This window comes from Tamandua tetradactyla, chromosome 2, assembly GCF_023851605.1.
Source record: "Tamandua tetradactyla isolate mTamTet1 chromosome 2, mTamTet1.pri, whole genome shotgun sequence".
NCBI classification, from domain to species: domain Eukaryota; kingdom Metazoa; phylum Chordata; class Mammalia; order Pilosa; family Myrmecophagidae; genus Tamandua; species Tamandua tetradactyla.
This window is the reverse complement of record NC_135328.1, coordinates 142,422,702-142,446,339: the sequence shown is the minus strand read 5'-3', so window position 1 is coordinate 142,446,339 and position 23,638 is coordinate 142,422,702. Positions and strand designations below refer to the sequence as shown.

The 23,638-nt window shown below is 40.9% G+C and overlaps 1 protein-coding gene across 6 annotated transcripts in view; it reads right to left on the bottom strand.

Annotated features, from left to right (window-relative positions):
• PLEKHG1 (pleckstrin homology and RhoGEF domain containing G1) overlaps positions 1-23,638 on the bottom strand; it is a 248,201-nt gene that overhangs the window by 25,822 nt on the left and 198,741 nt on the right. For all 6 annotated transcript variants that reach the window (XM_077149263.1, XM_077149261.1, XM_077149266.1 and 3 more), the window contains 7 exons: positions 21,108-21,177; positions 12,098-12,144; positions 5,546-5,696; positions 2,327-2,458; positions 688-870; positions 454-549; positions 171-257 (listed from right to left, as the gene is read on the bottom strand). In XM_077149263.1, the coding sequence (XP_077005378.1) occupies positions 171-257; positions 454-549; positions 688-870; positions 2,327-2,458; positions 5,546-5,696; positions 12,098-12,144; positions 21,108-21,177 (766 nt within the window). The remainder of the gene's footprint in view (positions 1-170; positions 258-453; positions 550-687; positions 871-2,326; positions 2,459-5,545; positions 5,697-12,097; positions 12,145-21,107; positions 21,178-23,638) is intronic.

Genomic DNA, 23,638 nt, shown 5'->3' with positions numbered 1-23,638 from the left:
CTTTCAATAGGTTAACCTTTTTCATAGAGATGGCTTGGCTGGTTGACCTCTCCCACATCCTTGCTTTCAATTTTTTTCCTATTTGGAAGCTCAACATTTATTCCTGCGGCCTCCTTCCTGGGACCGGGAAAGTTCTTTCCGCTTCCTGTGGGCTGACTTGGCCCTTTTACCTTGGCAGGGATCTTCGCCACGTGATTCTCCAGGATCAGTCTCTTCAGGTGCAGAATCCACAGGCGTTTGTCCTGCTGCGACTTGGCCTATTAGAAGCAGATCGGGAGAGTCAGGCAATCACACCTCCAACTGGGCCCCAGACATCCCCACTTCCCCTGCCCCCGACAGGCCTGGAAAACGCCCGGCCGTGTGGGTATCTTTGGTGCGCTTCGGCGCGGCCACCCCGGCACCCATCGGTCGCTGAGACCGAGTCTCGGACAGGGGCGAGGGCGCGGTTGTTACCTGCACCGTGTGCTGCAGCTTGGGGTTCTTATAGTGGAAGACGCTAAAGCTGAGCGGCTCCTTGGGGATCACCTCGACCAGCATGAGGTTGCCACACTGGAGCAGAGAGAGTAGAGGGGCGTGGGGCGTGGGGCGTGAGGCGTGCACGGGTTGGAGGGAGTGGGGGGGGGTGGGAGGGTGGGGACGCGCCTGGAGCTCCCGCAGCCCTTCTCCGGGACCCGCTCCGGAACACACCAAGATGTGGGCCTTGTAGGTGAACGTGTCCTCCCTCTTCTTGGTGATGAGGAGCAGCTTGTCGAAGAGGAAGAGCGTCCGCTCGTTCTTGGCTCTCTGCAGGCGGAACGTGCCCTCGAGCACCAGTTCCCCGTAGCTGGTCAGGTCCGGGCCCTTCCAGTTCGTGAGCAAGCTCTGGATCTCCTGAGAGGGAGGCGGGGTGGGGGGCTTAGAGACCAGCCCCTTAGGGGCTGTTGACTGGGAAACCTTTCAGAACCTGCAGTCCGTCCCTGTCCGGTGCACAAGCGGTACTACACTAAATGCTGTGTAAAATCACACCAGCGGCGCTTTCTCGGTAATCTCCTTAATTTAAGTTCATTTGTTTGGTGGAAAAGAAACTAGCATTTCTTCCCCTCTAACCATGTTCTAGTGCTTTTTAATGGAATCTGATAAATTGACAGTGTGCCTCGGAAATTTCTTTGGGATTTATTCTGTACCGATGTCTATTAAGGAAGCTGATTTTACGATTTTGAAAAACTAAAATATTTACACACACCATTTAGTTAAGGAGTCCCTGCCCTCCCCACATCGCCCCACCAAGACAACCCAATACTTTACTGGTTGAAAGTAAAAATTAATCAATATAGGGATAAGTTTGAGACAGAGTCTAATTTAGTGGTGTCCTCAGAATGCCAAACAGACTAAAAAGGTAGGAAAACAGCAGTTATGTCACCATCTCTGCATGTGCCAATGCCTGGTATTCTGTTCACAAAATGCTTGAAGGACAACACTTTAAACTTATTGTTAATGCAACAAAAACCAGACGTGGCCTGGAAGATTACAATGTCTTCTCCCTCCTTGATGTTCAGTGATTTCACATCAAATGTGAGCTGCCTGCTGATGAAACCTAGAGTTTTGTTCTGGTGTGAGGGCCAAATAATGCATCTCTTTTTCCTGAGTTGGAGGCAGGAGCTCTGCATTGTGTGCTGTCACTGTGAACTTGTAGGTGTCACTGTGGGGATGCTGGGAGATGGGACCTGGCCTCTGAGCTATGTGGCCTTTTGCTTTGTTTTTAAACAGTGAGTCTTTGCAGGTGCTCATAGCATAATCACTGGGGTTTAGAACCCCATTTTAGTGCTGAAAGGCGCCTTAGCAAACCTTCAGTTTGATCACCTTACTTTAAACGAAGTGCTGAAGAGTCTGAGCCCAAGGGAACTGGTTCCAGACCTGGCTCTGCAAACTCTGAGCCCCCTGTCCTATTACACACACACACACACACACATGTGCAAAATGATTGTATGTGACCTACTGAGAGTGGAAGAAGGGCATAAATCACTTTCAACAGGTGAGAGAAATTTGCTTTCAAGAAGAATTACTTATTTGTAATTACTAAAAGTTAAGGCCCTGGGAGACTCAAATTTTAACTTAGGTCACTGACCGGGTTATGAGCAAAAATATTGGTTTAAAAGTTTTACCATGTCACTTTCTCTTAATAAGCATGCTAAATAGCTAATGGTGTTATCAGTGCTACAACCTTCCTCCTGGAAAAATGCTGGTAAAGATGAGGTTCAACAATTGAGCCGCTTTCATGCTCGATTTGGAAAATGGTAACAAATTTGCACCCCCTGCACGCTGGTGGGCACCCCCATGGCGGGCTCACCTGCAACCTCACCGCGTGCTCGTGCTTCCGCTTCATGTCGTTGATGTGCCAGGCCACCCGCTGCATCGTGTCGATAGCGTCAAGCACTACATCGTAGCCTTCCGCCTCCTTGTCAAGGTGATTTTCTATTTCCTTTAAAAGCAAAAGAATGAGGTATTTTCAATTTTTTTCTCAAATAACCAAAGAACCAAGTGATACCTCTACTCTTAGTTCCTCATATTTTATTTTTGCATGTTTATGTATACACTATCATCACTCTCGAATATTTTGAGAAATAACTTGTAACATAATGGCAAGGTACGAATAAAAACAAGGCTTGGTTCGATTCCCGGCCCCTGCACTTTCCTCAAAAACCAACCAACAAAAAACCCCAAACAAACAAAAAATGCAACAAATGGTGCTGCAATAATGGGATACTCACATGAAAAAAGAATGAAATGTGACCCCGCCATACGGCATGCAAAAACAAAAAACAAAGACAAACAAATGGAAAAAAAAATGGCTTGGAAGAATAAAAGGAGATAAGGATTTCAGGAAGAGGAGGATAAAACAAACATGTATGCAGGCCGAGGAGCTTCCTAGCAATATTATCGGTATTACAGATGTTAGAGCTGATATTAGAGTGGGAGATTTCTGAGCTTCCTGATGGCCAGTGTAATAAGTTCTCACTCTTACAAGGTAAATACATTCTATTTTTTTTCCCTCCAGAGAAAGCAAAATCTGTTAATTAATATATAACAGATTCAAAAATATATAATGGACATATATTAAAAAAAATTCTTCTATAACGTACATTTTCACGGAGTCAAGGTTTTAAAATCCAAATGAAGTTCACAGATAATCCTTCAGAGTGTTAAGAAACATTGCATGGTTCCCATAGTGACTCTCTGATGGTCAGAAGTCTGTTGTGTGAATGTGCCTCTTAGCACTAGGATTCCACAGTCCAAAGGAAGTGTGAGTAGGGGGCATGAGCTCTTCTCATTCTTTTAAGCACCTAAGATGATGTCTGTGCTCTCCTCAAGAGCCTAAAGAGAGGGACCATGGCAGAGTTCTTTTGATCCTTTATTTCACATTGCCTAGCAGAGAGTTGAGGAGTCAATAAATGCCTATTAAACTGAAGCTATATCTTCTTAAAACAAAACAAAAAAACAACAGTCCTATGTAAATGTCTATAACAGTAAAGTTGTTATAGTGGATTACGATGACCTTTATCATCATGTAAATCATTTAGCAAGTGGCGCAGAGGTTCGATCTTACGGTCCAACTTGTAAAGATCAGTTCTATTATCTTACAGTCACACCTTGTGACACCCTACTGAGCTGTCAAGTTTTCTGTCTAGCAGGAAACTGGAAGGGAATTTACATTTGCTTTCCAGCCTCACATTCAGCTGTTAGAAAAGTCCTTTGAAGGCATACTACTTAGTTAACGACTCCCAGGTAGGTGTATGTTGAATAGCAAATTTAGAAAAAAAAAAATTTTTAGATCCCACCCCCCTCCACCTCACCCCCCACTTTTTTTAGTCTGAGAGGCAATCATTTTCCTCAGCAAACAGACTGAGTAGTACAGGGCATCTTCCTGTAGGGATCTTCTTAGGTGGGGAGTTGGGAGGGTGGCTACAAAATTTTGCTCCAATGTGAATGACAAAGAAGGGATATTTTAAATCAACAGTGAAAGCAAAAATACTTCAAAGATAACCAGAATTAATTTTTAATTAAGCCAAGCACTGTTCTTCCTATTTCTTGTTTGCTCAGTATAGATGGGTAGGGAGTTAACAATTAACCCCTCATAAGTTTCTTGGTTTCTTATGTCTGACATGTTTAAGTAGCTGGGCTTTTGGGCTTTTAGGTTTAGAGGCGGCCACCTCACTGTCTGGAAGGTGGTAATTAGACATTATTAGGACATGCTGGTCTTGGACATCATATTTAGTCAAGTCTGAACTCAGAGCTATTTCTCCTGGGACTGGTATTGTTTAATATTTAAGAACCAGTTGGACAATGAATTAGCAACTAATTCCACTAAATCTAAGAAGTCACTAGGATCAATTTTCTAAAAAAAAAGGCTATATCCCTCGTTTGGCTTCATAGGACTGGAGATTCTCCAAAAATGAGCCGCCCAGGAAAATAACCAACCTGAGAAATTTCGGGTCAAGTTGGATCAGGAACGTTTTTCAAATTGTAAATGCTTGTGAACTGAGCAAACCTGAAATGTTTAACCAAATTAGAAACCTGGACCTGTTTTAAAAGAGATACCTATAAAGTGCCAGCAAGTTGACCTCAAGAGGAGCTCTGCATTAAAATGTGTTCTCGAATTTTCACAAAAGGATTTTTAATACAGTGTGAAGTAAAATAAAAGAAAAACAATCACCCATTGCATGCCCGTGAGCTGCAGAGAGCTTGGGTAAGCTACGGGATTTGAACCCAGGTGGATTTGAACCCCCAAGCTCACACCTGACTGCCCTTCTCTACTGCCTCTCTTGTGTTGCAAAGGTAAGCTAAGCCTACTAACAGAATGAAAGTCACATTACTTTCAACAAAACATTGTCCTTTTTAATAAATTTCCTTAAAGGACCAGAAATGAGAATTTGAAAGCTATGTCTACCTTTGTTTCTTAAGCCTCCTTGAATGCTGTAAAATGATATCAAGAAAAGATATCTTGAAGTGATACTGCCTTCAGCTCACAGATCACTCATCAGTCACGCTGTTTGTCTGTCTTTCCCTTTTCAGCCCCTTCTCTTCGCTTTCATATAAGAGCCAATCTATGACAAATAGCTTTCCTTTCCCACCGCCTACTGAATCTGGGCTGATGGAAAAAAATATAAAACATAAAACAACTGTTTCTCATTTAGATGATGTTTTTCATTTGCTCCCTGCCTGCAACGATCCCTGCCCAGCTCGAGGCCCTCCTAAGTCCTATCAGAATCAGTGCTAAAATTAATCTTTTCACTTGGCTAATGTCAATGGGGCTGCAGGCCTAGAATATAAATATCTCTAATTCCTCAAAGCAGATTAGTCAGTTGTGAAGTATGAGCATGGAAAACGATTCCATATGCCCACAGCCTTTACTGATATTTTTTCCTCAAACTTAATATATAGCCCACAAAATCTCCACACACACACACACACACACACACACACACACACACACACACACACACACACACACACACACACCCAGCCCCGGCCCACCTCAGAAAGCAATGAGACACCTGTGGAGACTTACATGCAAAAGGAGATGATACTTGAGGATGCGCTGAACTGGTTTCAAGAGATAGGACCCCAGAGGCAGTGAGTGCTTTAAAGTTTCCTGCCGTTCCCTGAAGAATTTGGCCAGCATCTTGTTCCTCATGCACTCTGTTAGCACAGCCACTGATCTGCAAAATGGAGAGATGTTTTTATCTAAATTGTAATGCTTCCTGTGGGTGTTGACTTCTGAATGCTGTTTTTGGTGTGAATGTCCTAGAGCAGGTGTTTTATTTTCTCGCTGCTAAAACAAATATCATGCAAAGGGCTGGCTTCAACAATGGGAATTTACTGGCTCAGGGTTCTGAGGCTAGAAGCAGCCCCAAATTGAGGCGTCCGAAAGGTGATGCTTTCTCCCCAAAGACGGTGCCTTTCTCGGCCCTTGGTGTTTCCATCACATGGCAATGCACGTGGTGGCATCTTCTCCATTCTCTGGGTTCCTTTGCCTTCCAGCTTCTGGCTGGTCCATGTGACTTCCTTCATGTGTGTCCAATTTCCTTTGCTTATGAGGACTTCAAGCATATTGGATTAAAGCCCACCCTCATTCAGTCCGGGCTTAACTAATAACATCTTCAAAGGCCCTATTTATAAATGGGTTCCCATCCACAGGACCAGAGGCTGACACCTGAACATGCCTTTTGTGGTGTGCATGATTCAACCCCTAATAATGGATAGGGCAGCTACAGAGCCAGAGTGAGACTAAACTGCCTATTGGCAATTTAGAAAAAGGCTCCCTTTTGGAGGGGTGTGTATGTGCATTAGCAAAAGCACCCCGCCCATAGAAGTAGCCCTCAGGCACGTGCCTTCTAAGCAGTCAGCTCCTCCATCCTAGCAGAACCCACCGCCTGGCAAAGTCCCCAGTTACCCCCACGTCTGCGTCTCTCTGTGCAGTGTTCAAATTGCACATCCATGTTCAGTTTCTGCAGGTTAGTTAGCTTGTAAACCTGACAACTCTGGACTGAGAAAAAGGAACTCCTTCCCAACAGAGGCAAACTTGAGGCCTGTGTATAATGCCCAAGCCACAGGGCCTTATGTGGTAGCCTACCTCAGACCTCTTCCTATAGTTAAGCTTCCCTTTGAGAATCTATGAATAGATCCCTCTGTTCATCTACAAGTGGGTCTTTTCATTCACCATAGGGCTTCTGAAAAAGCCATAGAGCCTTGCTCCTTAAGGAGCATGCCTCACTGCAGTGTATAAAATAAATGGGTCAAAATTCTTCCTTCACTCCATCCCCTCAAAGGCAATAAAACCTTACCTCCCCAAACCTTAAGAGAATGGCTGAAATGATGCTCCTACCTTGTACATAAAGCACCTAGTGCACTAGTACAGACACACACACATCCATAAATTCATATTATATGGTCTCCTCTCCTACATACTACCAGTGTAGATCTTAAAAAAAAAGTATTCATATAAAAAGGTATAATTGATGTTCATCAGTTTTAGGTGTACCATTCAGTGATTTCTGATATCATTACAAAGCTGTACAACATCACCACAATATCTGTGTAATCTTAAGAAAGCTACTCCAGAAAAGCCAAGTTCTTTAACCCTCATTCAATATTGCTAAGTGGCCTCTTTTTGATTGTTTCCATGGGGAGGTGACCCACCCAACTGTGGGTGGTAACTTTTGATTAGGTGGTTTCCATGGAGATGTGTCTCCACCCATTCAAGGTGGGGTTGCTTACTGGAGCCCTTTAAGAGGGAACCATTTTGAAAAAAGTTACAGAACCAACAGAGGCCCCACAGACAGAGACTTTTGGAAATGGAGAAGGAAAACACCCTCAGGGAAGCTGTTGAAGAAGCCTGGAGAGAAAGCTAGTAGACTTCACCATGTGCCTTTGCAGCTGAGAGAGAAACATCATCGGTGTTCTTGGATCAAGGTATCTTTACCTGGATGGCTTAGTTTGGACATTTTTATAGCCTTGCCTTAATTTGGACATTTTCACACCTTCAGAACTATAAACTTGCAACTTAATAAATTCCCTTTTTAAAAAGCCATTCCAGTGAATAAAAAAGTATTTGCAAAGTCCCCTTGGGGGAATGGTGAGAAAGGGGGAAAATCTAACTTCCCCAAGTGGAGAATTCTTGATATTCTCACAAGCAGTGGGGACAACCAAAGCAACAGGCTGAGCCCCTAATCTTGGGGTTTGTTCATATGAAACTTAACTTCACAAAAGATAGGCTAAGCCTACTTAAAATTAGGCTTAAGACTCGCCTCAAGAGAACCTCTTTTGTAGCTCAGATGTGGCCTCTCTCTCAGCCAACACAACAAACAAACTCACTGCCCTCCCCCTGTCTACATGGGACATGACTCCCAGGGGTGTGGACCTTCCTGGCAAATGGGACAGAAATCCTAGAATGAGCTGAGATTCAGCATCAAGGGATTGAGAAAACCTTCCTGACCTACAGGGGGAAGAGCGAAATGAGACAAAAAGTGTCAATGGCTGAGAGATTCCAAACGGACTCGAGAGGTTATCCTGGAGGTTATTCTTATGCATTAAATAGATATCACCTTTTTAGTTAGGGTGTAATGGAGAGGCTGGAGGGAACTGCCTGAAAATGCAGAGCTGTGTTCCAGTAGCCATGCTTCTTGAAGATGATTGTATAATGATATAGCTTTTGCAATATGACTGTGTGATTGTGAAAACCTTGTGTCTGATGCTTCTTTTATCTACCTTTTTGACAGACAAGTAAAACATATGGATTAAAAATAAATAATGGGGGAACGAATGTTAAAATAAATTTAGTAGATTGAAATGCTAGTGATCAATGAAAGGGAGGGGTAAGGGATATGGTATGTATAAATTTTTTCTACTTTCTCTTTATTTCTCTTCTGAATTGATATAATGTTCTAAGAAATGATCATGATGATGAATATACAACTATGTGATGACATTGTGAATTACTGATTGTATATGTAGAATGGAATGATCATATGGTAAGATGTTTGTATTTGTTTGTTGTTATGTTTAAAATTTTTTTTTAATTAATAAAAAGCCATTCCATTTCTGGTATATCACATTCCAGCATCTTAGAAACTAAAACACCTCTTTAGGCCTAATTTCTTCCTCTATAAAGCAAGGCTAATCCCTATTGCATGGGTTTGTTTTAAGAATTTATAGAAATGACATAAAGCAAACAGCAGATACAGAAAACTCGTTTTATAGCCATATAACTTAGAAGGAAACAGGTGGAGATAATTTCAGCCCCTTCATCTGCAAGTCAGTAAATAAGTTTTTAGGATTAATTTAGAGAATCAGATAGAACCAAATGCAATAAGGGTCCTTGGAAAGAAGCTAAACAGAAGCCTTATAATTAAGTCATTAGAATCCCTTTGTGGCCCACCTGCTTTGAGAGATTTCTGTTCAAAGGGATTTACTTCCCCGAAGTCGAGAGAACAACTGTTCTTCTGTGTTTAGATCCCTTCAACAGGTCTGAAGCTCTAAAGACAGAACCTGAGGCAGGTAGGATCTGAGGCAGAACGAGCTGCCCAGGAGTCCATTTGGCCATTAACAGGCTGGAGCCCTTGCCCAAGAAAAAGAACCAACTGCACATCATGAGCACCCTAAGCCCTCGGTTCCCAGAAGCTTCCAGGCGGGGGGTATCGGAGAACGTCCTGACTGCATTCATGCACTACCCTGGGGAAAACGGGGAGAGGTTGAACTTGTTCAAAGAGCAATCACTGAGCTGTGACTGGTATGAAGAGGTTGGCACTGGTCAGGGTGTGCTGTGACATTTAATATCGGCGTCCCTGGATGCTAAGGGAAAGGGGGGGAGGGGTGGTGGATGGGCTAAAACACACGGTTGTCTTGCTTGGTAAGACAGGGAGGGGTCAGGGCATCACAGGCCTCAGGGAGCCAATGGATGGGAGCAGGGGTAAGAGCAAATGGTTGTCTGTGACTGAAAACAACGAAAACCACCCAGCTGGGCCAGGGCTTGACATGCCAGCTTCACGGAGAGTCTGCTAACACAGATTGCCTTCCATCTTCCAAGTCAGACTTACATCCAAACAGTTCCTCTAGGAAATTAACGATCCTTACCAGTCCTCACTGGGATTTATTACTCCTTTACCTCACATAACTTTAGCTTCTATTACACATAATTAATGTGCTACATTAGTTTGTTTTTATGACTATGATCTCTCCTAAGGTTTGAATCACATCCCCCCAAGAGACATGTTTCAAGCCCTAACCTGGTCCTGTGGAAGTGAACCCACTTGTAAATGCAAATAGGACCTTTGAAGATGTTAGTAGTTGAGATGAGGCCAAACTGAATCAAAGTGGGCCTCAATCCAATATAACTGGGGTCCTTCTAAGCAGAGGCAACTTGAACACAGGAGGAGGAGGAGACAGATGGGGAGAGAGACGAGACCGGCGATGGAGGGAGACACAGATTTATGGGTTGCTGGAAGCCAGCACCAGGATACTACAGACTTCAGAGACAGCGCTGTCTTGCTGACACCTTCAGTCTGGACTTCGAGTCTCCAAAACCCTAAGACAATAAATTCCCATTGTGTGTAAGGTAACCAGTCAGGGCCGTTTGTCACAGCAGCCCTGGGAGACTAAGACAGATGTGTTCTGACCCTCAAATGAATACACACTGCTGGAAGGCGAGGACTTTTCTCACCAGTACCTACCACCAGCATACACTGAGCTTGGCTCCTAAAAACACTGTTCGTGCACGATTGGGCTTTGCCCCTGACCCCAAGCCCCTAACATACAAAAGGCTACCTTTATTTTGTACTCTCCTTTCTTGGGGAGTCAGAAAACTCTTCTGAATTTGCAATGCTGTAGGTTTATATTAAGAAGTTATTTCTTCAGACATGTTTATAATGAAACATGCCTAAACCAAATCCCCTAGACACGTTTCTCCAGCAGAGTCTCAGATCCTGATAATTGAGGTCCAGAAAACCATTGATTCTTCAGATTGTGAATGTCTTTTCCTTTCTCTCAAGAAGAAGTTTTGTGGGGAAGTTTAGGACTGATTCTAGGACTTCTCTGCATCAGGATGTAGGGCAATTCTCAATTTTGGCTCAAGGACAATGGGATTTAGTTGCACACCCAACATTTTCCTGATTTCTTCAGCACCAAGGCAGAAACTGATACTTTTAAGAGAATGAACATTCCTTAAGTGAAACTGTAAACTCTACCGATAAGGAGGCAGGGATGAGTAGACTAATTGGAATGTCAAATCTCAGGGAAACCTAGACAAAGCATTGTTGGCTACCAACTCAATCCCCAGGACACAATATTCTGACCACTGTTTAGAGGAGGAGATTAAAATTCTTCCGTGGAAAGTATTTTGCATCAGTAAGTCTTGGCATCTGGCTTCATGGGCCTTTAATCCAAACTGGCCCCTTGGGGGGGCTCCCTAGCAGGGACGGCCTCTCTATTCTTTCTAATCACAGCTGCGGCAGGGGCCAGCCAGCCTGCTAGCTTCTCTCTGGACAGCTTCCACCACCCACTTCATCCTAAGGAATTTTCTCTCCCATGGCAAGCTACACAGAGCAAATAGTCTCCCTAGCTTCCCTCTTCGTGGCTGGTTCCTAAGATAAGAAATCCTGCCAATCACTGGGGAATCACAAAACATCTGCAACTTTGCGGGGATGCAGTAGCATGAGGTCTGAGGTTGGATAACTTAGATTGGGACCCCAGTGTGGCTGTCCACCAACTCTGTGGCCTTTCTAAAACCAGTGAGCCTCGTGGGGCCTCAGGCACCTCACCCATCAGATGGGGGTGAGGTAAGTGGGATAACCCACTAGCACTTTTTGAGATCTGATCGGTTTTCAGACAGGTGCTAGATGTGTTCTTCCCCTTAATCCCCCAGTATCTCTGAAGTGCAGTGCAAGTTAAATTCAACATTTCATATGTACACCATTTAACCCAGGGCATAGGATTCCACAAGGGCTCAATAAATGTCTCGGAGAAAAAAAAGAATCCTGACATTCTGGTCCATGTCCCAGACCTGACTCCTTCACCGAAACACTCAGTCAATTCTCCAGGGGGTGGGTGGTCTTGCGTGTAGGCAAGACCAAAACCATCGTCCAGGGAAGTGACGAAGCCCCTTTGCCCACCGTGATCTTTCCCTTCTCTGAACTCCATGAAACTCATTCCAGTCTGTGAAAATTAGAGCAGAAAAGGAACATATTTTCTCCCCAGCTAGATCTCACAAGCTCGTTAGCAGTGCTTCCCGACTTCTGAAAAACCAGGCCCACAGGGGAAAGGGTGAAGAGACGAGACTTACAGCTCTTGGCTCCCCAGTGAAGACACCTAGCAAGCTTTTTGCTCTTTCAGAGTCTTTCACGATGCTTTCCTCCACTAGCATTCCAGGCTGCAGGTCCTGCGGGGAGCCCCGAAAGCTGAAGGAGCCACTATCAGTGAGCCAGGTTGGAGAGCTCTCTCTTGAGGACAAGGATCATGGTTTTCATTGACCCCAGCATGGTGCCAACAACCAAGGATATTGGACAGACCCAGTGAAACGATACGAGAGTGAACAAAAGTGCCCTTCACTTACATTCTCGAGCCCTACCTTGGATAGTTAGTGCAATACTGGGTATAAATGTGGAACGCTTCACTCTGCAAGGAAACAAAAGAGATTTTCATAGGCAAAAAAAAAAAAGCACAGACATCGACATTTAAAAGTAATAAAAAGAAATAGCATTATGCCTTTAAGGTAGTTTCTCGAATCACATTGGCCTGTCCCATGGCCTCTGTGGCCAGCAAGTGCACCTCAGGAATGACACTTTGATTTTCTTCTACCTTTGCTTTTTTTTTTTTTTTTAATGCTATATGGTGGAGGGTCACCTTTCATTCTTTTTCCACGTGAATATCCTGTTATTTCAGCACCATTTGTTGAATTTTTTTTTTGGAGGGGGTGTTGGGGTGGGTAGTGAATGGGCTTTACCTTGCTTTATACTCAAGAAAACACATACATTTGAAATCATTTGAATTCAACAGATATTTCTTGAGCATCTGCTGTGTTACAGTGAGTCTGAAGGCAATTGTGGGGAGGATGAAAGGAAGGCTCATGCCTTCAGGGCTCACAGTCCTCTGGTGGGTGTGCAGTGTGGGAGAGAAATGTAGAATAGTTTAAATATCAGGTGGTATGCACCAGATTGGAAGTATGTGCAGGGCACAAGAAAATAGCTTTACACTTTCTACTCTGTGCCTGTGTTGTTTTCTCTGCTCACCGTCTTTCCCGCTTTTTCCATTGGTTAGCCACTGAACATCCTTTAGGTTCAACGTAGGCTTTACTTTCTTCAAGAGTAGAGTTGATCCAAAACCTAAACTTTCTGTAGTACATTATCTAACTCAACCTGTCTGGAGGTTTAAACAACCCAAATACATGGAGCCCAGATTGGGAATGAGAGCTTGTAATTCTGTATAGCTTAATGTAATACCTGGATATATCCTAGAGTCTGTTCGGCAGATAATCAAAAAGTATTGGCAAAGTCCCTTGAGGGATGTAAGAAAAAATATGGAACTATTAAACTTTACCACTGGGGATCAGGAACTCCCAAGCCAATAGGCCAAGCCCTTGATCTTGAGGCTTGCTTTTGTGAAGCTTATGTATGTAGCAGAGTAGCTTAGCTTACCTCTAGTTATGCCTAAGAGTTACTTCCAGAGGACCTCTTTCAGTGCTTACACGTGGCCTCTCTCTCTAAGCCCAGCTCTGCAAGTGAAATCATTGCCCTCCCCATTATGTGGGGCATGATATCCAGGGGTGGAAATCTCCCTGTTAATGTGGGATATGACTTCCAGGGATGAGCCTGGCCCTGGTACAGGGATCAACAATGCCTTCCTGACAGAAAGGGGGAAAAGAATTGTAACACAATAAAATATCAGTAGCTGAGAGAGTTCAAATTGAGTCGAGAGGCTACCCTTATGCAAGCTTTAACCAGATATTGCTATTTACCATGGTTTGTCAACTCCAACCAAAACCATTCCTGTCAATTCTAAAGAACGCTTACGGCTCTATCTGAGATTCTACAAAGGTTCCATGCACTATGATTACTTTCCAGAAACCTACAACCTCCAGATGGGTTCTTAGGCCAGATAAGTCCTGAAACCCAGAGGGGCCAGCCTCTCCAAGAACAGCAACTAGTTCCATCCCTCTATCCCATATTATTGACAGCCCTTTCTAACATGAAAAATTTATAATAGGAAAAGTCCCAATACCCATAAAGATTGGGAGAAAGATCAAAGGAGAACGTAGACTTACAACAGAGAAGACAGGATTTAACAAATGAGTATGACTTTTGAATCATTATATTGATATTTCTTTTAGTTTCCTGTGTCTTAGAGAAGCTAGAAGCAAAAACCTGAAATTGTGGAACTGTAACCCATATGAACTCTGAAATTTGTCCTATAACTATTTTTTTCAATGTGTTTTGCAATTTATTGCTTTTTTTGTATATTTATTTTTCACAATAAAAAATAAAATTAAAAATTAAAAAAAGCAATATTATGAGAAAATGAGAACTGAGGTGATGGGGCCAAAATAAGTGGAAAATCTGTCACTGATATATATTTTATATTTTTGGTTTTAACTATGCTAGGGTATTATTCATTCAAATATTATATTAAATATAAAATAACAATAGCTAAAAAAAAGTAGAGCTGAGCCATCTGCTCTTGCTCCAGGCTTCCACAACACCCAGTACTTAACTCCCATGAAGCATTTGACAAATGATAGTGAAATAATCATTAAGATGATATTATCATAATTGTACTATTAATTATAGCCCATGGTTTACATTAGGATTCACTTTTTGGGTTGTATAGTCCTAAGGGTTTTTTTAAATTTATAGTCTAGTAAAACATACACAACCTAAAATTTCTACTTTTAATCACCTTCAAATACATATAATTCAGTGGTGCTAATTACCTTCACAACGTGGTGCTACCTTCACCACCATCCATTACCAAAGCTTTTCCATTGTCCTAAATAGAAACTCTACACCAATTAATCATTAACTTCCCATCCCCTATCCCCTACCCCAACTGCTGGTAACCTTTATCCTAGTTTCTAATACTATGAATTTGCTTATACAAATTATTTCAAACCAGTGACTCTGTATGACATTTGTTCTTCTGTGTCTGCCTTATTTCATTTAACATGATGTCTTTGAGGCTCATCCACGTTATCACATATACCAGAACTTCATTCCTTTTCATGGCTGAATAATATTCCATTGTATGCATATTCCACATTTTGTTTACCCATTACATTACTTCCATCTTTTGGCAACTGTGAATAATGCTACTATGAACATCACTGTGAAAATATCTCCTTGAATCCTTGCTTTCAATTTTTCTGAGTATATACCCAGAAGTAGGATTGCTGGGTCTTTTCTTTTTTTATGGTTTGCTTATTTGCCTTGGAATCCAAATAAGGTCTAGACACAACCATTAGTTGATATTTCTCTTGTGTTTTTAGTCTATAAATTTTCCTTCTTTCCCCCAGTGCAACTGAATTGTTGAAGAAACCAGAGAGTTTCTCCTGCAGTTTCACACAGTGGTGATTTTGCAGATCACCTTCCTGTGATTTTCTTTAGTGTGCTTCTCTGGCCCCTGAATTCCCTATGGTTTAGTAGTTCTATCTACAGGCTTGATATGATTCAGTTTCCATTATTTGGCAGACATACATAACAGGTGGTATGTACTTCCATCAGGGCACATGATGTCTCTCTTTTTGTGATGTCAACAGCCATTGGCAATTTTTACCTAGCTTATTAATTCATCGGGGATTGTAAAATGGTGATATTTCAAATTCCATCATTCCTTCTTCATTTATTAGTCAGAATTCTTCCATAAAAGAAACGCTGCAGTTTGTGGTTTGTATAGAAAGGTGGATAAATGCTTGATTCTATCCCTTAGTTTTTAACAATGAGCTGCTTCACTAGCACTCTGCAAAGGTAAACAGCTGGCTTTTTGAAAAAAATATTACTGTGAATTCTTGAGTATGAATATATGTGATGAGTTTCAGTTGTTTTCTTTACTGCTACTCAAAATATTCCATCTTTGGCCAGTAGGAACCTCTTTCTGGCGTACTGGTTTTGGGTAAGCTTGACATATGCTAGAGTATTTGATAATTTCTGTTTTCTGGTAGGACAGGAAATGCCAGAGCATTTTGTACATTTCCTGGTCCCATACCAGTTCTTCCAGGAGCACTGTCTCCTTTTGGTAGGAAATGGTATTTCAAGACCACATCTGGGCTCTAAGGAGTCCCTTGTTGCTAGGATAACCATCATTTCTGGGCCTTTTTGAAGGACAGAGTTTAGAAATATGGTGTTTTGTTTTTGTTTTCAAAAGATAACATACATCTTTAGTTCATTCTAATACTTGCAATTCAGATTCCAGACTACAGGTCTTTGAATTACTCTCAATTAATCTCACATCTATAAGATTCAGAAAGAATTCTACAAATTCCAGTTCTCTATCACCAACAAAAATTTCTCCTTTTCTATCCCACAATACATTCAAATTTCAGAATAATAGTACCAACTCCACCATAAATGATATCACTACTGCAAACAATTTAAGAGGTATTTGCAGACTTTTGTCCATAGTGTATTTTAAAATCAATTGGAATTCTCTGTGTGGTTATAAACCAATTGGATACACAACTAGATTCATGTGTTTCATTTTGTTTTCAATTTTAGGTGACTGCTTTTTTTTTTTTTCAAGGATAATTTTTTAAAATTGAATTTCCTTGTTCAAAAGAAAAGCTTCAATAGGTTAAAGTATTCCATTTTCAAACAATTGACTGTTAAAAACTGAGCAAACATCATGCCTATTGTTATTTTTAACTACTACATATTTTGCATTTTACTTCTGTTATTTTAGTCCTATAAAATGAACTTTTTAAACTTTTCTTATTGTGAAATATAACATATATACAAAAAAGCAATACATTTCCAAGTGCATTTTCAGAAGTAGTTATAGAACAGATTTTAAAGTTTGTTATGGGTTACAGTTCCACGATATTTTGCTTTCTTCTAGTTGCTCCAAGATACTGGAGACCAAAAGAAATAGCAATAATGATTCAGCAGTCATATTCATTTGTTAAATCCTATCTTCTTTGTTATACTCCTCCTTCTCTTTAAATAACATATATACATAAAAGCAATAAAATTTCAAAGTACACTGTAACAATTAGTTATAGAACAGATTTCAGAGTTTGGTAAGGAGTTACAATTTCACAATTTTAGGTTTTTATTTCTAGCTGCTTTAAGGTATTGGAGGTTAAAAGAGATATTAGTATAATGATTCATCATTCATACTCATTTATTAAACCCAATGATCTTTCTCTCACTCTTTAGGAATATATGCCCATTCTAACTCTTCATGTGGGAAGGGGCTGCCGATAATATGGGATGGGGGGATGGAACAGTTGATGTTCTGGAAGGGCTGACCTCTCTGCATTTCAGGATTTACTTGGTCCAGGGACCCATCTGGAGGTTGTAGGTTTTGGAAAGTTACTCTAGTGCATGGAACCTTTGTAGAATCTTACATATTGCCCTAGGTATTCTTTAGGATTGACAGGAATGGTTTTGTTGGGCTTGGCAAGTTATGATAGGTAGCAATGTGTAACTGAAGCTTGTGTAAGAGAGACCTCCAGAGTAGCCTCTCGATTCCATTGAACTCTCTCAGCCACTAATATCTTATTTGTTACTTTACACCCTTTTGGTCAGGATGGCATTGTTAATCCCACAGTGCCCAGGCCAGGATCATCCCTGTGCGTCATCTCCCACGCTGCCAGGAAGATTTTCACCCATGAATGTCATGTCCCACTTTGGGGGGAGGGCAAAGATTTCACTTGCAGAGTTGGGCTTAGAGAGAGTGAGCCCACATCTGAGCAACAAAAGAGGTCCTATGGAGGTGACTCTTAGGCATACCCATAGGTAGGCTAAGCTTCTCCAGGTGACTGCTTTTTTAAGCCTTGATTTTGTTTTATAATTATGTAAAATATGTGCCTGATTTCAAAGTCAATTCTATAAAGAAATGCATACTCAAAACCTAACTCTTATTCCCTTCTATACGTTCTATTCTTTGTTCTAGGGAATACTTGGTATTTTTGTTATCTTTCATTTTACAGTGTAGTCTTCCACTTTTTAAAACTAAGCATTTAAATATAGGAGTATTCCCTGTTTCTTAAGTAAAAACACGCTAGATGAAATGAGACAAAATAAAGTGTCAATGGGTGAGAGATTCCAAACAGAGTCTAGAGGTTATTCTGGAGGTTATTCTTAGGCATTAAATAGATATCACCTGTTTAGTTAAGGTGTCATGGAGAGGCTGAAGGGAAGTGCTGAAAATGTAGAGCTGTGTTCCAGTAGCCACGTTTCTTGAAGATGATTGTATAATGATACAGCTTTCGCAGTGTGACTGTGTGATTGTGAAAACCCTGTGTCTGATGCTCCTTTTATCTGACTTATCGACAGATATGTAAAACATATCGATTAAAAATAAATAAATAATAGGGGGAACAAATGTTAAAAAAAAAACAAAAACATTCTAGAGCAGTGGCTGCCAAGCTTTAGTGTGCCTCAGAGTCACCCAGATCACTGGATAAAACACAGACTGCTGGCTTCCATCCCCACAGTGTCAGATTCAGTAGGTCAAGGGTAGGGCCTGAGAATCAGCATTTCTAACAAGTTCCCAAGTGACACTGATGCTACTGGTCTTCTAGTGACAGCACTTTGAGAACAACATGCTACATCTATGTTAATCCAGTTTCTTCCCCACTCTAGTAGTATTTAATTTATTTTTCATTTGATATTTCTGTTGCATAGTACTCCATCAGATGTCTATACTATAGTTTATTCAACCAGCTTCTTGTTTACAGGCATTTGGGTTGTTTCTAGTATTTTTTTTAGTAACAAATATTACTGAAAAGAATAGCATTCCACTTAATAGAGCCCTAAGACTTTTGTAAAATTGAATTTCTGTGCATTTTATGACATCTCAGCTCTGTTTGTATCTTAAGTTTGAGTGTTTTGATTTAAATTCACTGTATATCCTTTTAGAATCACATGCAGATTTTATCTTAGAATTGTAAAGCTCTGTTTGTTTTCACAAAACTTAGTGCTCTAGCAAATTAATCCTTAAATGCCTATTACTTATATGCACATTACCAACAAATCCTTTACCACCAAATCCCTTTTAGAATTAGTAGAAAAGAAGACAATAATAAAGAAGTTATCCAACAGCAGACACTGCATTTTAGTTATTCATTCTTTCAAACTGCAATTAGAGATGATGTAGAGAGCAGACATTTAAAAATCAAACTAGTAAAATATAAGATAGTCAGAGTTGGTCAATCAAATGCACAGTGCACTTAGATATTTATTGAATAAATAACCAGACTAAAGACTCTGTATGATTTTAGGGGTGTCTTCTGCTATCGTGTCTCTTTTTCTCACTCACACACATTTTCTGATTCCTGAAAAGTTTTCACTGGATATGAGAAAAGACTTAATGTGTAAGTAGCTTATGGGTAAGGTAACATTGACTTAAATTATTATGAAGACATGAATCTTCAATACCAGGGCTTTTTTTGAGGATAATTTCAATAAGTGGGTGGGTGAGGCCCCCTCTGATGGGGGAGGGGGAGCGAGCAGAGAGAGGGAGGAGAAGCTTCAGGAAAGGGGAAGCTGGGCCCCCAAAGACAAACTTTTACTCCCTCCTACGTGCTGCCCATGGTGTGCCACGCTGCCCACCTGACAAGGTAAGGGACAGAGAGGAGGGTGAGGTGACAGTGGGAAGGAAAAGAAACCTGTTCCAGGTACTTTCAGGGTCCTAAGAACAGGAGACAGTCACGGTGGCCAGCTGGGAACTTTTATCACTCAAGACAACTGCTTCCGCAGCTCCTCCTTGTTATTTTCTAAGCAGCAGGGAAGAAGCAACTGTTGTCTCCTTTTGTAGATAAGGGCTGCTTTAACCTACACATACCCAGAGAACGAAACGCAGTAAAGGTCAAAGATGAACCTCTCCACCAGCCTCAGTGATTCAGATAAGAGCAGATGTCAACGGCTGGCTTCACCTCTTTCATTAACGGCCTCTCAATTAAAGCAATTTTCCATTCCTCCCAGAGTTGAGCAGCTGCTTGTGTTTCAGAAAACTTTACCTCTACATTTCAGGGTGCTGAGTGAAAAGCAGGCTGTGCCAGTCAGTACCAAACAACTCCCTCACAACTCCCTGCTTACATGGGAAAGCACGGAGTGGTGAAGCCAGTCTTCTAATTAAACCTGGCAATATTACAATGAAAAATGAGATCTGGGAGCTGACAACGTGGCACTTAAACTTTTATGTGAATCATTAAGCCAGAGCTGAGCATATGCTGGAGCCTCTTTAATCAACTTCTGATTACAGTTACCAGTAAAAGCCTAAACGTTTCCGAAAACGTGTGTGTTGTTTATGGGCTGTGGTTATTTTAACTTAACTTCTTTGATAGACTTGGCCTATCTTCTTCCCCCTCTTTCATTTTCCTTCCCTTTTTTTTTTTCCAAATCTCTACCCTTTTAGGAGAATTATGGCACAGGGAACTTGTGAAAAGAATTGTGAGTGTAAGCCCATGTGCAGAAACACTTTGTACATTAACACGCACACCCACAGAGCCAGGGAGTTTTATGCCAGCCCAGCAGTCGCCTGTACAGAACTTCATGCTGATAAGCCAGGTGTTAGGTTTGGATTCACAGCCATCCAGATGGAGTCAAAACGACACTGTGGGACAGTCCTGGTCCAGGACGACACCTCCTACTCATGCTGGACTCTGGGACTCTAAACGAGGCCCTAATTCTCTGTTGATCCCAAGGCACTTTTGTGAACTTTGCTTAAACTTTTGTGCCTTACAAACCACAACTGCAGGAATCACGTGGAGTTTTGTTGCCAAACCATTTCTGCTTGAGGTTTCCCAAGTAAAAGCTGTGGAAACTTTAAGAGGAACTCTGATAACAAGATAGAAGGCTATATATACCAGGCAGCATGTACATGATGTGGTAGAGGATGGCCTTGCCTGGCTCAGGACTCTAGCTCCCATTCTTTCCTTGTATTTTTGTAAACCACCAATGTAGCTTAAGGAAAATGTAGGACAGTGAGAATGTATTTTTAAGATGGACAAGACTAATTTTGCTTCTCTTTATCCCCCAAATGATAATTTTAGTGCCACATGTATTATATACAAGATAGTTAGATTGGAATAGATTTTATTTATGACTCATCTAGTGATATTTTATACATCTTTATTTTTCTAACATTCTTCTATGCTGGACTCTCCTTCCCACAAACTTACCATTTTTCCTAGGAAAGAATGAATAACATGATTCAGTAATTGCATAAGTTCTAGGACAACTATTAAATTAGCATCTCCCTCCTTACAATAACAGAATAGTTTTTCCTTGTTGGTGAAAAGAAACAGAGAGAGATTAGTGACTAATGCCACCCACTATGGAACAAAGCAGTTATTTTAACTGTATAACTCCAACAATCTGTATTCTTTGTCTTGGTTGACCCAGAGAGAAATGAACCCTTCTTACCTTGGACACAAAACATTCTGCTATGGCCACAGGATCATTCTCACAGTTTTCCAAGTCTTGCAGAAGTTCACTGATTAAAAAAAAAATACATATATAAGCAGAAAGCTTTAGATTGTTGTTTTATAGCTGGGGACGTTTTATATAACTTAGACGTTTAAATATGTGTGTGGCATCTACAAATTTTCATATTTCATTGCATAGCTGAAGCCCTAATGTCATGATATCTAAGTCTTAGATCAGATGCTTACTCAAAGCCTGATGGTTAAATTGTATAGCAGGGGGGTGCAAGAGTAGTTCTATGGTAGAATTCTCTCCTGCCATGCAGGAGACCTGGGTTCAATGCCCGGCTCATGCATTTCACAAACAAACAAACAAACAAAATTCAACAAATGGTGCTGCAATAATGGGATACTTACATGGAAAAAAGAACAAAATGTGACCCCACCACATAGGATACAAAAAAAAAAATTGTGCAGAAGGAATTTAAACACAAGTCAGACCTGCAGCCCTCAACCCAGAGATGAACCCTGCGTAACATTCAAAATCTCCTAGACTGTCTGTGGGCAGGTCCCAGGTGTCATACACAGCACTACAATCACCTCACTACACAAAGCAAGATACGGCCTTGGTCTTACGGAGTTCACAAGAGCCAGACCTTCAATGAATGATCATGAGTGCCAATACAAAGTCATCAACAGAGACAGCGCTTGAAAGGAAGCTCTGCTAGGGAAGAAATAGCTTTCCTTGAATCTTCATCTACATGATTTTTAATGGCAGTAGCATTATTTTAAGTAAGTGCATAACATGCCATTGGGTGAATGTGCCATAACTAATTTACGTACCTCCCCCTGTTGGATGACATTCCCTGTGGATTTGCTGGGTCAAAGGACATTCTCAGTGTAAATGTTAGCATTTGCAAATTGCTCTTGATAGATGTTGCATTGATAAAAACCTGATGTGTTAATTTTAATCAGCTATGCATATATAAGTAATTAACAATTTTAAAATTCCGCAAGGATCATGATAAAAAAGAACCAGTTTTTTGATTCCTACTTCCCATTCTCTACCACCACTCCCAGAACCATTGTCTGTTCTTTAGCTGCTGCTGCTGTAGAAAGGTCCATATTTCTAAACATGCTGATGCTGCATTTTCATTATTTTTGAGTTTCAGATATTATTGACTTCCTAATGTCCCCACCCTTCCCTTTCCCCCATCTTCTTGCTAGTTCTATTATAAAAGTTGATTAGATGAAAAATCAGTGCTTATACTTCTAAGACTATGTCAGTATCCTTCCCAGACGAGCCCATGATTACTGTTATTATAACGCAATTATTATTTTAAAAGTAATCCCATGATTACATTTCCTTTCTTGTATGACTTTGTTTTCCCTGAAGTTAAAATTATCTCAGTTCTTTTCTTTCTTTTAAAAGTGCACACTACTTGAGACCAAAGGTTTATTTTGTCCAGAACCAAAACTTTCTGTAGCACATAATCTAACCCAACCTGTCTGGATAGAAAGAGAATCCAGAATAAAAATCCCATATAGCTTAATGTAATGCCTGGATACATCCCAGAGTATATTAAACAGATAATCAAAACGTATTGGCAAAGTCCCTTGAGGAATGGGAGAAAAAACATGGAACTATTAAACCTTACCATCAGGGAATCCCTTGATACTGTATCAAACTTTAGGGATACCAAAATCAATAGGCCATACCCTTGATCTTGAGGCTTATGCTTGTGAAGCTTATGGAGGTAGCAGAGAAGCTTAGCCTACCTATAGGTATGCCTAAGAGTTACATCTGGAGGACCTCTTTTTTTTTTATTTTTAATTTTTTATTAATTAAAAAAAAATTGCAAGAAACACAAACATTCCCAACACATACACTCAGCAATTCACAATATCATCACATAGTTGCATATTCATCATCATGATCATTTCCCAGAACATTAGCATCAATTCAGAAAAAGAAATAAAAAGACAACAAAAAAATATAACAAACAAAGAAAAAAAATTTTACATGCCATGGCCCTTACTGATCCCTTTCATTGATCACTAGCATTTCAAACTAAATCTATTTTAACATTTGTTCCCCCATTATTTATTTTTATTCCATATGTTCCTCTCATCTGTTGACAAGGTAGATAAAAGGAGCATCAGACACAAGGTTTTCACAATCACACAGTCACATTGTGAAAGCTATATCATTATACAATCATCATCAAGAAACATGACTACTGGAACACAGCTCTACATTTTCAGGCAGTTCCCTCCAGCTTATCCATTACATCTTGGATAACAAGGTGATATCTACTTAATGCATAAGAATAACCTCCAGGATAACCTCTCGACTCTGTCTCATTTCACACACACACACACACCCCAGTCGAGAAGGTTTTCTCAATCCCTTGATGCTGGGTCTCAGCTCATTCTAGAATTTTTTCAATCCCTTGATGCTGAATCTCAGCTCATTGCAGAATTTCTGTCCCACGTTGCCAGGAAGATCCACAGCCCTGGTAGTCATGTCCC